Genomic DNA, 14749 nt, shown 5'->3' with positions numbered 1-14749 from the left:
TGAAAGCCTGGAATTGTACATGCAAATGCTGCCTGGGCATTAATCTTGGCTCTCTTACCTAATAAAGTTGTTCACTTGCTTGAAGGCTAAAGCAAGACCAGGCTATGATGGGAAGCTGGGCAGAGGGCAGGGAGGGTGAAACTGGGGTGTGGTAAAGAAGAATGTCTATTTGTAAGTTAGTCTGTCTGAGAGAAGCATAAAGAAGGTCCCAGGAGAGGTTTTCGGGTAGGGGGGAGACTTGGGGTGAGGGGAGAGGCTGACTTATAGTGGCCTTGGGAGAGTTGGGCCTGTTTCCTGTCAGACGTCCAGGATTCCTGGGTGGGAATGTTGGCTGAATCAGCCCCAGGAGCCTGCACTGCTGGGAAGATGGCCAAGTCTTTCCAGTACCCTGCAGGATATGACATCAGACTCAGAAACCTGTAGGTGAAGTTGTACACACAAAAACATCTAAGTCGGCACACAAGACCCGAGTGGCTTTGTCTCTGCAAACCAGGACAGTTTGGATTCATTTATACCAATAAACAAAACATGGACATAAACAAACACACCTGCAAATAATCTACATTACATTACGTAAATATTGTGTGTGTGTGTGTGTGTGTGTGTGCGCGCGCACACGCACACACACGTGCATGAACTGCCGCGTTAATTAAATAGATTTGTGTAGGGTGAATTTATTGGAGGCAACTGACGGTACGTATCGCCAGGTTGAATATGCATGCACAACATGACAGAGAGAAGATCCGCAGCCATGATTTTTCGACCCGAAAAAGCAATGAAGACTTTTCAGGCTATCAATGACATAGTGCCACCTTGTGCTAAAATGGGCATATAGCAAGCAAGATCTGAAGGACGCTTTACTAATATTATTTTCTAGCTACAAATCTAAGAAATCAAATCATATAAATCGCTCCAATTTGCATCTATGCTTACATGTACAAGAGAGAAACAAAGAAAAATCCAGCCAGGATCGGGATCATAAAAATACATTACAGTAACACAGGAAAGTGAATCATCTCCAGGTGTTATCCTGCACTAACACAACTACTCTATTATTCAAAAGAAGCACAGTGTCATCTATCGAATGCGCTCATTCAAAAGTACAAGTACATAGCATCTCAAATGCAGATATTTATTGCTAATATGTCTCATTAGTAAACGTTCAGATTGCTTCCGCTTGGTCAGTTGTCTACAACATCTGGTGAATGGTAGGGGTAGATCGAATTAGTTGTTCATTTCAAGAAAATAGTAATTTTAAAAAATACAACCACATGACAATCACAATTGTGCTCTAAATACATTGTCCTTTCAAAAGAATGTGTTGCGCAATCAAACGTTGCACTAAGCACCGAAATATTACGTCCCACACTGAAAGTGTTTACCCATATAGCAATGTAGTGGTACAGTCCACAACACCCGGGTTTCCGCGCGAAAAGACGGCCCGCGCGCCCGAATTGCTTATAGCATCCATTGCAAGAAACAGCTCAAGACAGGCAGTCACTGTGGAGCCGCACTGTAGTCGCCAACGGCGGGTTTAAACATTGTTTTAACGTATTTTAAAGCTGTTTTATCTCCTCTGTCTTATACGTTTAGCTAGCTAATTGTCATGCCATCCAGGACTTCCCTGTCTCTACCAGAGGATGTCAGGAAAAGGTACGATAACGTTAGTAACGTGAATGCTAAAAATGCCCCGATTATGTAGCATGCATGCAGCTTGTCTTAGTCCACAAGCCACAAAAACAACATTGCAGCCCGTCTAACTAACTGCTTTGGACTTACCATCGTTGTTGTGAGCGGGGCCATACTTTATGTTTTGCTTGCACTAGCAACTGCAGCTAGCGTTAGCTTGTTGCCTCTTGACTGTCAGGGTTGATCCTGCATACAGCGTTAACATTAGCTCCCTGTTAACGTTAGCCAGTTAGCATCTTAGCCTGTCAATGGATGGAGCAGCGTGTGGGATTTGGCGCCACTCAGGAAGTTTTGCCATCTGTGTTTCTGCTCGCCCGCCGTTTAACCGGTTTAATTGCTACAACCTTTGTTGTAAATGTGCTCGTAGATGTTTTAGACTCTGTCGTCACATCAGTTAACTAACTTACTATAGTGCTGTTTTGACATGTGCGTTGTTTACAGGCTGCAGGTGCTGGATGAGGATGGATTTTCAGACGAGGTGGGTTCTGTGTCTACCTATTGCACCTGAACGCCTGCAAGTAGTCTCTTAAAGTGTTACCCCAGCTGCTCACTAATTGGTGTTGCTAATGACTGTTCAGTTTGGTGCTCCAAGGACCATTGAACATGAATCTGGGTTTACAATATACAGTCACGTCACTGCCAAGCTCCACCCTCCACTGGATTTCACTAAACTCTTGTGTGTAGTTCATTTTTAATGAATGAATCTCTCTTTACTTTTCAAAGCAGAGAGGTGAACTGTACAGATGATGGTATCTAGAAACAAGTCCCAGGGCTGCTCCACGGATGCCCGGCATGTTTGCAAATTGATTTAGATTTAATATCTCAAACATTCATCACTTTCCAAAGTGTCATGAAGATATAATCAAGATATACGTTCAAGCCTTAATGCTGTCATTTTCAAGTTAATAAATTTTTATGTAAAACATGTGCTAACATCTCAATAAAGATGCAGTTGAGATGATTCTCTCGGATTTCAAGTTTTAATATGCCAGAAATATGAATTAAAATATATATTGTCAAGGATTTATTAGGTGACCAGGTATTAATTATCATATTTTGACAGTTTTCCAGCTGCAAGTAGCTTCTCTGATTCTGTTATGCAATGTGTTTTAGGGAAATAATGTCAGTCAACACAGCACTCAAAAGTCAAGCAATACATGTATTGTAGTATTTTATTTTTAAATGTACATCATGAATTTACTGTACTTTTGCTTTGGACCCTCAACTGCGTAAGTTAAACTTAGGTTTCCTGACTTTATCCTTTTTTCTCAAAATGCCATTTCAGGATCATGTGAAAGAGAAGCTCAAGTTGGTGCAGGACTTCTTGCATGTTGATGCTCAGGACCAGCTTACCAGCCTGGAGGAAAAGATGAAGAGTTCAGAGATCTCAATGGTTAGTGACTCTTGATGGTATCAGAATCATCACTGATCCTGGAAGTCTTCTTCTCATTATTTCTCCTCTGACATGCAATGTATGCTGTGTACTTTCCTCAGGAGGACTACATCGCTAACGTAAAGGCTTTGCTTGGAAAAGAGCTTCATCTTGAAAATGGCTCACATGTTGATGGTGTGGACCAGAATGGGAAAACAAATGGCTTCACAAATGGTTCCCACAAAGATGAGGACAACGAAGATGTAACTATGGACGCACAGGAGGAAGAGGAGGCCGTCAAGTCACCGACTGCTCCCAAAGGGAAGGGTGGACGCAAGAGCAAGGCAAATTCTGACACCAAAAGTAAGTTTGACACTGACACAAATATTTCATGAATCATGTAACTGTTGCATTTCAAGATGGCAATGACCCACAAATTGAATATATGAAACAAGTATGTTTTTCTTTGTAGAGTCTCCTGCCAGCACCAGAGTTACAAGAAACAGTGGGAAACAGCCATCCATCTTGTCCATGTTCTCTAAAGTGTGCGTATATTAGTTTTATCTTGTGTGTCATACTTTGTCATTTACTCGACTCTTTCATTGATTTTCAACAGGTGAAAAAAAATCACATTTTGTATTTACAAGTGTTTGTACTCAGTTTTAAAATAGAATCTGTCTCACAGTCAAAAGCGCAAGTCTGAAGACTTGAATGGAGATGTTTCTAATGGCCAAAATGAGCCGAAGAAGGAGGAAAATGATGTTGAAGAGGTGAGGCATTATTATGTGCTGTTGATGTTTAGACATCAGGAGTCTGTGCAATTTACAATGTTTGATATGCAATACTGCCCATACTTTCAAATCTGTTGTAGTCCCGGGAGGAGAAGCGTCTCAAAGTGGACTCAGATGAAAAGTACGTCTTTTGACTTCTGAACATTACTGATGACGACGATGGAGCTCACACACAACTGAACATACTAATACTTTTCTTTTTGCAGTGCTGCTCCAGAAGAATCCAAGAGTGAGATTGTTAAGCCTGTTTCTGCTGCAAAGGTAGTGAGTTGTTTCATTCAGCACAGTATCGTAGCTGGAAACATTTTTATAAGCATTAATGCTTCGAACTGACATGACCTGGATATTCAGTCTTTTCTTTTCTTCTGTTTTTTTATTTTTTGATTTTAGACACCACCCCCCAAATGTCCAGACTGCAGACAATACTTGGATGACTCAGACCTCAAGTTCTTTCAGGGGGATCCTGATAATGCGGTGAGGGTTTGTTTTGTAAATTTGTTGTAATTATGTGTGTTCTTTATAAAAACCTCAATAATTTTGAATTGAGTTTATTTTGCGTACACCTTTTCACCCTAATAACTAAATACAGTGTACCACATGAAAGCCTGTGTTACTTGTCTTTGGTATTGCATTTACCATTTTTTTTTTGTAATGTCATCACTTATTGACTAGAAGAAAGTGAAACCTTTAAATAATCGTGCTCTCTTCACCTTCAGCTGGATGAACCAGAAATGTTAACAGATGAGCGCCTCTCCCTGTTTGATTCTAATGAGGATGGATTTGAGAGCTATGAAGACCTGCCACAACACAAGATTACAAACTTCAGGTAAGTGATTCTAGGTGACACTTTGCTTGTTTGCCTAGTTCAGAAGAAAAACATGTCCGTTCTTGCGTATGTCATAGTGTTGACACAACGAAACAGAAGTCATCATGAGGCTGCTCACATAGACTTGTGACCTGATTGGTCTGTGGTTTTTGCATGATTCCATGAGTGATGTCAGCCTATAGGGTGACTTGATTTCTCCACGTGTACAACCAACTTATTAAAGATGCTCTCTCTTCTTATGTTAAATAACCCGATGATGGTCTTTGTAAAAAATATTGTCATTAATAAATGTTTCTGTTTGCAAGTGTAGTTTTGTCAGTGATGGCATATAACTCTTAATATCTTGCAGTGTGTATGACAAGCGTGGCCACCTTTGTCCATTTGACTCCGGACTAATTGAGAAGAACGTGGAGCTCTACTTCAGCTGTGTTGTCAAGCCAATCTATGATGACAACCCTTGCTTGGATGGTATGAACATCGACATTTAAAAAATATAAACTTAATGAAGCTTGTATATGTGGTTTTGTTTGTTTTCCCTCTCTTACTTCTCTTAACCACTACAACCAAGCAGATGTTCATCTTAGTTTGTGTCTGGTGTCTCCCTCCCCTCTTCAGGTGGTGTTCCTGCCAAGAAACTTGGTCCTATCAATGCCTGGTGGATCACTGGTTTTGATGGTGGAGAAAAGGCTTTAATTGGTTTTACTACAGGTAGCAAAGTTCTACGTTTGCTGCTCCAGATTTTCATTTATTTTACTCTGTATGTCGTACTAATGGTTTGTATCTTTGTCTGTCTTCATCATCCAGCTTTTGCTGATTACATCCTGATGCACCCAAGTGAGGAGTATGCACCCATCTTTGCACTGATGCAGGAGAAGATCTACATGAGCAAGATTGTGGTGGAATTCCTCCAAAAGAATCGTGATGCTACATATGAGGACCTTCTCAACAAGATTGAGGTGAGGACTTGCGTGAATGGAACAAAGCGCTATCTTTTGTTAGTTGACCGCAACAGTCGCTGCCATATTAAACATGGTTCCATTTTTCAAGGGGTCATCAGTGAAGCTCTGAGCCAGTAATTTTCTAGAAAAATCGACGTGGACAAGTAATCATGTTTTTCAGGTAGAATCGACTGGTCAATATGTTAATTTGTGATTGACAAAAAAGTCATTATTCAGTCATTTTTTTTAAGTAAATGGCATCATTTAACCAACTTTTAGTCAGAGCCTGTGGTAGGGTGGGTCTGTTGAGTAATCTTTACACTTTACAGACTAATTAATACAACACTGGCAAAACATGTTGCCTTATCAGTGCACTATGAACCTGCACAAACTATGAAGAGTGCATGATTTGTTAAAGCAAGATTTTCTTATTCATCAAGTGCTATAAATGCTATCACTCAAGAGGATGTTTTACAGAAACTCGACAAGTCTCATACACAACTGGTATTTTGTGAGCATAACTTTGCTGAGGTAAAAAAAAACATGACACTGACCCCCTTTTTTCTCCTACCCTCAGACGACTGTGCCTCCTGCAGGACTAAACTTCAACTGCTTCACTGAAGACACATTACTGCGCCATGCCCAGTTTGTGGTGGAGCAGGTGGAGAGCTACGATGAGGCTGGTGACTCGGATGAGCAGCCCATCATTGTTACTCCCTGCATGAGAGATCTGATCAAGCTTGCAGGAGTCACTCTAGGAAAGAGGTACGGCTGAAAGATCAGAATATGGTTCCTTCTTACCTGTGAAGCAGAGTCAGCTGGAAGTAGTCTTTGGAAGTGGCTTTGATTCCTGAGCCTTTTGAGGGTGTAGCACACAGGTTTACACTTAAACCCATGTAAACATCACATCTCCTCACTTCACTAGCAGTTAAAAGGGGGAGGAGGGGTGTTTAGATGGTGGCTGGAATGTGAATCTGCAGACCCTTTAGCCCTTCAGGGAGGATTGCTGTAAATACTTGAAATTGTCACTTTATTGTGCTGTTCATACAGCATATAAGTAAGCTTTCCATAGACACTAAGCAAAACATGAGAAATGTACACCACATGCTACTTCTATAACTTAAACGAAGACTTCCCATTCTCAGCTTCGCCCAGTTTTTCTAGCAGCGGCTCCTTTGCAACACAAATGCTTCAGGATTTTTATTTATTTATTTATTTTTTTTGCTTGTATCCCTGTATTTCTGCTCCTCACTCCTTGTTCTCCCCAATGTCTAACATTCCTTTGACATTTCCTAATGCAGCATGCTGCTGTACTGGTAGGTAGGCCTTGTTGTGAATGCATCCTTAGCTTGTATGGTGGTGTGTTAGTGTGAAGCATTTAGAAGCTGTATGGACAAAAAGAGCATTATACAAGTTCACGCTGGAATATTATTTCTAAATTAATTTACATCTTGGCTTTCCTTTTGTTTTTGTTTTAGTTTATCTGGCATATTTGAATTCTGGCCATATAACACGTGTGTGTGCGTGTGTGCGTGCGTGTGCATTTGTGTGGACCAGTGTCCACAAGTTATCTTGAGTCAGTTACAATAGATACAAATTATATATTAAAAATGTCTGCTGACATTGAATTTATTACCAAAAAAGAAGTTTTCTTTTAAGATGTCCGTATGTATATTGTCATGTAAAAAAACTGACTTACTTAGTATAAGAAACTAGATTTAACAATCATGAAATTTTTTTGTTCAAATATGCATTCCCCCCCCCCCCCCCCTTTTTTTTTTTGTTCAACATTGCAGTCATGCAAACTCTCTTTTGGTACTTGTGACACTTAAAAAACACAGCATATAAGTCCTATTGGCTGGAGTGACTCCGAAAGGTAATTGATCGTCACACAGAAATCTTCTCTCAAAGGAAGATCAGTTGAAGCCTTGAACTTCAGCGGTGTCTCCTGAGGGGTTTTCTCACTGCACTTAATCCATGCTACAATAAGCCCTTGACAGACAGTTGTTTTACACTTGCAAGTTTGAACGTGGGATAGTCCTAATGTTATGATTACTGACGTGAACCATCACTGTTGGAACAAAAAAGAAAAGTCACTGTCTTGTCAATTTAAAACTCAATAACTCATAGAGAGTTATTAAGTGCACAAGGATGTTAACCCTATTTGATGATGAATCTGATTTGTTGACCCTTAACCTTGGGCTTAATGTATTAAGCCCTGGATTAATTACAGTAATAGAAAATATAAAACAAAGTTAGTTAGACCTCTGTAAGCCAGGATTCTCCTTAGCATCACTGAGCGCAAAGCACACTCTTTAAACCTCGAGTCTGTGCAGGCCAGAATGTTTGGGAAGAATTTAATCAACCAGTTGCATCTAACGGGAACTCTGCATTGTACATTTTTACTGTGTCTTTTTGGTTTTGTTTGCTTGTTTCTTATGTTGCATGGCCTGATGCTGTGGTGTGTTGACAGCCAGGGGCTTCATAATGCCATCGCTCCACATATCATCAGGTGTTTGTGCCAAGCCAAATGGATCTCTGCTCTGAACACAATCTTTATTCTGTTGACAGGAGAGCTGCCAGAAGACAGGCCATTCGTCACCCAACAAAGATAGAAAAGGACAGTAAGGGACCAACTAAAGCGACCACTACAAAGCTGGTCTACCAGATCTTTGATACCTTCTTCTCTGATCAGATAGAACAGAATGATAAAGAGAGTGTTGGACTCAAAAGACAACGCTGTGGGGTCTGTGAGGTGAGTGGTTATGACAGTGATGTCTCACTGTTTAAACACTAATTCAGCAGTATCTGATGTGCATTTTGATTTGTCATCTGTATGTCTTTAACAGTTGAAATACATACATTTTCTTTGTCTCTCTCCAGGTTTGCCAGTCTCCTGATTGTGGCAAGTGTACAGCTTGCAAGGACATGATCAAATTTGGAGGAAGTGGCAAAAGCAAGCAGGCCTGTAAGCATAGAAGGTGAGTGTGTGGCCAGGCAGTTCAGTCTGTAGATGTTTCTAATCCTTCTGAATGTATGTTGGCAAAGGTTTTGTGGTCTGAGGCTGTTTAACTGATTTTTGTGTAATTAACACATGTGCTTAGTAAATGCTTTTCTAATGTAGGAGGAAAGATGAGGACTAATGTTAAATGTGACAGAAACCTGAAAGAGTTCTCATTTCATGTACTGTGAGGAGGGCATGGCACACTTGTGTATTATGTCTATTGTCCTTATTTCCTCTTTTGCCAACATACAACTTTTTTAGGTGCCCAAACCTTGCAGTAAAGGAGGCTGAAGATGATGAGAACATTGAAGAAGAAGATATTGCAGTGGCAAAGGCCAAAAAGGTTTCTCATGCTAAGAGGAAGAAGCAGACCCAGTGCAACCTGACATGGATTGGAGAGTCTATTCAGGTATTTGTTTTCTGCATCCTTGGTTGTTATGAAGTTTTGCTGTCATGCATGAGAAGCCAGAATTGTGTGTGTTTATACATAAAGTACATTTTGCTCCAACGCCTTTCAGACTGAGGGGAAGAGACAGTACTACAGGAAGGTCTGTCTGAATGATGAAGTGCTAGAGGTGGGCGACTGTGTCTCAGTGTCTTCAGAGGATCCAACCATTCCTCTGTATCTGGCAAGGTGGGACATTTTTTTTTTTAGATCTTTGACAACATGTTGTCAGTGGTTTGTAGAAATCTAATGAGCTGATCCTTCTCAGGATCACGTCACTGTGGGAGGACATTCATGGAAAGATGTTCCATGCCCACTGGTTCACTCGTGGGATTCACACTGTGCTGGGAGAGTCCTCTGATCCGCTGGAGCTCGTCATTGTGGATGAGTGTGAAGACATGCAGCTCAATTATGTGCAAGGCAAAGTTAATGTCATGTATAAGGCCCCATCTAACAACTGGTTTATGGAGGTAAGTTAACTTGACAGCGGGTTCATTTGCATTGTTTTATTTTATTTTTTTTTCTTCATTCTATGGTTACCTTCTGTATGGCAGGGTGGCATGGATGTTGACCTCAAGGTGATTGAGGATGATGGGAAGAGTTTCTTCTATCAGTTCTGGTACGACACAGAGTTTGCCCGCTTTGAGACACCTCCTAAGACCACTCCATCAGAAGACTGCAAGTTCAAGTGAGCGCCACCCACACATGCATTTGTACCGCACATGTGATCTTTTGTTTGTTTTAACCTATTTGTGGCTATGCTCCCCTTTGCTTTCAGATTCTGTGGCAGCTGTGTTAGGACTAAAGAGAGAGAGGAACAGGAAGTGCCTCGTTCATTTGAACCCCTGGGGGACAAAGACAACGACACCAAGGCTCTGTATGCTGTAGCCTGCTTTAAGGGGGTGCAGTTCAAAGTGGGAGACAGTGTCTACCTGCCTCCTGAAGCTTTTAATTTCAGGTGAGGGACATGATTCAAAATTTACTCATTCTTGAATATTAAAGATATTGTATGAAACTCATGCCTCTGTGTTTGGGTCTCAGTGTGAAACCAGCCAGTCCAGTGAAGCGCTCCCACAGGAAAGATGATGTGGATGAGGAGTTATATCCAGAATATTACAGGAAGTCCTCAGACTACATCAAGGGGTCAAACCTGGATGCTCCAGAGCCTTTCCGCATCGGGCGCATCAAGGAGATCTTCTGTCACAGGCGGAGCAATGGGAAAAGTGACACCTCAGAGGTCAAACTGAGACTCTACAAGTTCTACAGGTAAGACATTACAGTTAAATTGGTTTTCATTCAGGGTTTGTCTGTAATGAATGGTTCAGAATCAGAATTAACTGGCTTTTTTCCCTCATCTCCCAGACCTGAGAACACTCACAAAGGTGTCAAAGCCAGTTACCACACAGATATCAATCAGCTGTACTGGAGTGATGAAGAAGTGACTGTTGACATGACTGAGGTGCTCGGCCGCTGTCAAGTAGAATACGGAGAAGACCTGAATGAATCTGTACAGGACTATTCCAGTGGTGGACCTGACCGGTTCTATTTCCTGGAGGTACAGTTGTTAATACTTTGTATCTGCAGGACTTTCAGATTAGATAAGTTGGTTTTGTGTAAAACCTCTGCACACAGTTGGTAACATTGCATAAGGAGAAAAATAGAGCCACTGAAGACGATAATGCTAGTTGTCTGATATGGAAACTTGTGGAAAATCTAAAGTGGCAATGTGAATCAAAAGATCAAATCTTGAGGAACATAATGTCTGTACTTGAATATGTAATCTATATGTTTATTCTTGTACGTATTCCTCTCACAGGCCTATAATGCAAAATCAAAAAGCTTTGAAGACCCCCCAAATCACGCCCGCTCGGCTGTTCATAAAGGCAAAGGAAAAGGCAAAGGGAAAGGTGAAAATGCAGACCTAAAAAAAACAAATACTTTCTTTATCTGTTATTGGTTTTAGGCCCACGAAAGTCATAATCCAATGATCCTATTGTTCTCTTCCAAGGTAAAGGCAAAGGAAAGGCTTCTGCTGCACAGGAACCACAGGACACCCAGAATGAGCCACAGACACTTAAAGTGCCTAAATATCGCACACTGGATGTGTTCTCTGGCTGCGGTGGACTGTCTGAAGGCTTCCACCAGGCTGGTAAATGCTGCTTAATGTTGACATGCATACAGGTATGGGCAAATGCCTTTTTTTTTCAATGCAATGCTGAAAACATGGTTGCTGGTTGCCTTTAGGTATCTCTGAGACTCTGTGGGCCATAGAGATGTGGGAGCCTGCAGCACAGGCCTTCAGGCTCAACAACCCTGGCACCACGGTATTCACTGAGGACTGCAACATCTTGCTGAAGTTGGTCATGTCTGGAGAGAAGACAAATTCTCTCGGCCAGAAGCTGCCTCAGAAGGGTGATGTGGAGATGCTGTGTGGAGGACCTCCTTGCCAAGGGTTCAGTGGGATGAACCGCTTCAACTCTCGCACTTATTCCGCCTTCAAGAACTCCCTTGTGGTCTCATATCTCAGGTCAGTGTCTGCAAAGAGTAGATTGTCATGTTGACCCCTTTGAGATTTATTGTAAACACGATGCTGCAAGTTTCCTGCAGTATCAACCCTACTGTCCTTAAGTGCACATGTAAAATAGGTTTTCCTCTCTTGCAGTTACTGTGATTACTACAGACCCAAATTCTTCCTGCTTGAGAATGTGAGGAACTTCGTCTCCTTCAAAAACTCAATGGTCCTGAAGCTGACCCTACGCTGTTTAGTGCGCATGGGCTACCAGTGTACTTTTGGTGTCCTTCAGGTGGGTCTGACTCTTCTGACTATTGTTTTACAAGTCTTGCCAGTATTTATTCCAGATTATGCTTCTGGCTGGGGATCTGGCCGAATGGCATTGAGCTCAGCATGTGTGAAACTCCTGGTAAAGCTCCTTATCTTTCAGGCTATATGTCCCCCAGATCCACCAATAAGTAATTGGCAGTGGCAGGAACAGTGGCATCAAATTGAATTGGCCATTTCAAATTTGGAGAAACATGATGGAAATGCAAAACCTTTTTTGATTAAAGTAATTACACCAGTTATCAAATTAAAATTCTCCCTGAATTTCTTAAATGTGAGTATGCCAGTTGACAACAGTTACAGTCCTACTTCTATTAACATGATGAGCAGTTTAACCAGTGACTCCGCCCCTCCTCCACTGTCATACATGCCAGTATTTTTAGGATCTGCTTTGCTAGACCGCTAACATGCTCAGTGCTGCCCTCCTCATCAGGCTGGTCAGTACGGTGTTGCCCAGACCCGTCGCAGGGCAATCATCCTGGCTGCTGCTCCTGGCGAGGAGCTGCCTCGTTATCCTGAGCCATTGCATGTGTTTGCTCCCAGAGCTTGCTCTCTGAGCGTGGTGGTGGATGAGAAGAAATACGTCAGTAATGTTACACGGTAATTTAAACATACCCTATAGAACTATTTATTGAAATTTTAAGTTCAGCTCACGAACTGCCTGTACACGAGACTAAATTGTCTGTCTTCAACAGAGGTAATGGAGGAATCTACAGAACCATCACTGTCAGGGACACCATGTCTGACCTGCCAGAGATTCGCAATGGTGCAGCTGCACTGGAGATTTCTTACAATGGAGAGCCTCAGTCTTGGTTCCAGAGGCAGATCAGAGGCACACAGTATCAGCCAATCCTCAGAGATCATATCTGCAAGGTGAGCTGTCTCATACTTGCATTTTTTCGTCTTGGTGGTAGCATTAACATGATGTAGATGTATGATGTTAATGTGGGATTGTGGTGTGATCAATTCCTCTCCAGTTGGCACAAAAAATGTATTTTATAACATATCTTTGTGTCTTCAGGACATGAGTGCGCTGGTTGAAGGTCGGATGCGTCACATCCCCTTGGCTCCAGGATCCGACTGGAGGGATTTGCCCAACATTGAGGTTCGTCTTAAAGATGGCACCATGACCAAGAAACTGCGATACACACACTCTGATAAAAAGAATGGACGCAGCAGCACTGGTGCTCTCAGAGGTGTTTGCACTTGTGCAGGAGGTATGTAGGTCTAGTTCTTTTATGTGAATAAAGGCAGTGACAGAATTTGGATTTCTAGAGTAGAGGCATCTCTGATCATGTTTGTGTGGTTTTAGGTACGCCATGTGACCCTGCAGACAGGCAGTTTAACACCCTGATCCCTTGGTGTCTGCCCCACACTGGGAACCGCCACAACCACTGGGCTGGACTGTACGGCAGGCTGGAGTGGGACGGCTTCTTCAGTACTACTGTCACCAACCCTGAACCTATGGGCAAGCAGGTACATCAACTTTTTCTGAACCATTTAATATATAGAAATGTATACTGATAGGACAGCAATTCAGTTGATGCCGCCATGGTCTGGAACATATTTTCTGCTTTTGAAGCTTAACCGGGGCATTTTAATTTCAGGGCCGTGTTCTGCATCCTGAGCAGCACAGAGTGGTCAGTGTGAGGGAGTGTGCACGCTCTCAGGGATTCCCCGACACCTATCGCTTCTTTGGGAACATCCTGGACAAACACAGACAGGTATGCTTTGGGGTGCATCACTGTTTTGTTGGCTAGTTAAAGTTTGACAAAGTACTTTATATCACTGAAATTGGTTAGCTGTTTGCAACTGTTTATAGCTTGTCTCTACTGCCCTCAAGTGGCCAAAATAATGTCTAGTGCTTATACAAGCAATTCCAACATGGCTTCTCTACAAAATTTGACAGACACGGATGCTCAAATAACATTGGTATACTGTCCACTTTATGATGTCACAGATCATGTAATTTGTCTTCTGCTTTCTGCCAGGTTGGAAATGCTGTGCCCCCTCCACTCTCAAGGGCCATAGGCCTGGAGATTAAGAAGTGTGTCCTGGTGAGAATGAAGTCAGAGCAAGCATCAGGTGACTATAATTTTCCTGATTCATATTAAACACTTGAATATGTAAAAGCCATAAACATGGTGTAACCCCCTCTCCTCTCCACAGAGAACATCAAACAAGAGAAAATGGAGGTCTCTGATTAGTTCCTGGTTACCTTCCCAGCAAGAATCGGTTCTTCAAATCCTGATGCTGACGTGTCAAGCAATCATTCTTTTTAAATAAGATGACTTTCAGCTGTGTCACTAAGTGGCCAACATGGACATTCTGTGCAGTGCCATTCCATGTTTTATTTCAAATGTGTTTTTAATCATGATGTTGTTGGGAAATGTTCACCCACTGTGGGATAAATTGTACGTAGTTTTTATATGTGTAATGTTTCAAATAAAGCTCTTATGAAATTTATTGTGAATCTAATGTGTTGAAATTAACACCTTGCACTTACAAGCTCGTATAGTGTTATTGTTCAGCTATGTCAGTGTTTCTCAATTCCCCACTTCCCTACATGTTTTAGATGTTTACTGCCCCATCACACCTGATTCCAATGAGTGGCTCATTATCAGGCCACTGCAGAGCTTGATGATGAGCTGAATCAGGTGTGGTGGAGGAGGGAACATCTAAAACATGCAGGGCCAGAGGACTGGAATTGAGAAACACTGAGCTATGTTAACACCCAGAAACTCAGATCCATCTTGTTTCAATCTCGTAGTGATAAATGGCAATTTACACCTGTGTCTGGAGTTATCATTAGTGACAGGTTTTCAGTAATTATACATTTTAATGT

General features: G+C 41.9%; 1 protein-coding gene across 2 annotated transcripts; it reads left to right on the top strand.

Moving 5' to 3' along the window:
• The first annotated feature begins 1451 nt into the window (after positions 1-1451).
• On the top strand, positions 1452-14370 carry dnmt1 (DNA (cytosine-5-)-methyltransferase 1). Of its 2 annotated transcripts, XM_070981034.1 has the most exons (35): positions 1483-1653; positions 2131-2167; positions 2975-3082; positions 3184-3424; positions 3534-3606; positions 3747-3831; positions 3933-3973; positions 4059-4113; positions 4243-4326; positions 4569-4678; positions 5028-5146; positions 5294-5386; positions 5483-5634; positions 6194-6381; positions 6918-6932; positions 8188-8371; positions 8500-8597; positions 8882-9029; positions 9139-9254; positions 9334-9535; positions 9620-9753; positions 9844-10023; positions 10107-10331; positions 10428-10620; positions 10882-10972; positions 11074-11214; positions 11310-11592; positions 11728-11869; positions 12338-12504; positions 12600-12777; positions 12926-13121; positions 13217-13380; positions 13512-13628; positions 13896-13989; positions 14074-14370. In XM_070981034.1, the coding sequence occupies exons 1-35, from the start codon at positions 1607-1609 to the stop codon at positions 14109-14111; spliced, it is 4539 nt and encodes a 1512-aa protein (XP_070837135.1). In that variant the 5' UTR covers positions 1483-1606; the 3' UTR covers positions 14112-14370. The 2 variants fall into 2 exon arrangements, with proteins under 2 accessions (XP_070837136.1, XP_070837135.1); XM_070981035.1 differs by lacking the exon at positions 6918-6932 and having other exon boundaries at positions 1452-1653.
• The last annotated feature ends 379 nt before the right edge of the window (positions 14371-14749 follow it).

Source organism: Chaetodon trifascialis, chromosome 15, assembly GCF_039877785.1.
Source record: "Chaetodon trifascialis isolate fChaTrf1 chromosome 15, fChaTrf1.hap1, whole genome shotgun sequence".
Classification (NCBI taxonomy): Eukaryota; Metazoa; Chordata; class Actinopteri; order Chaetodontiformes; family Chaetodontidae; genus Chaetodon; species Chaetodon trifascialis.
Note: the sequence above shows the minus strand (reverse complement) of the source record. Positions and strands in the feature narration are given on the sequence as shown.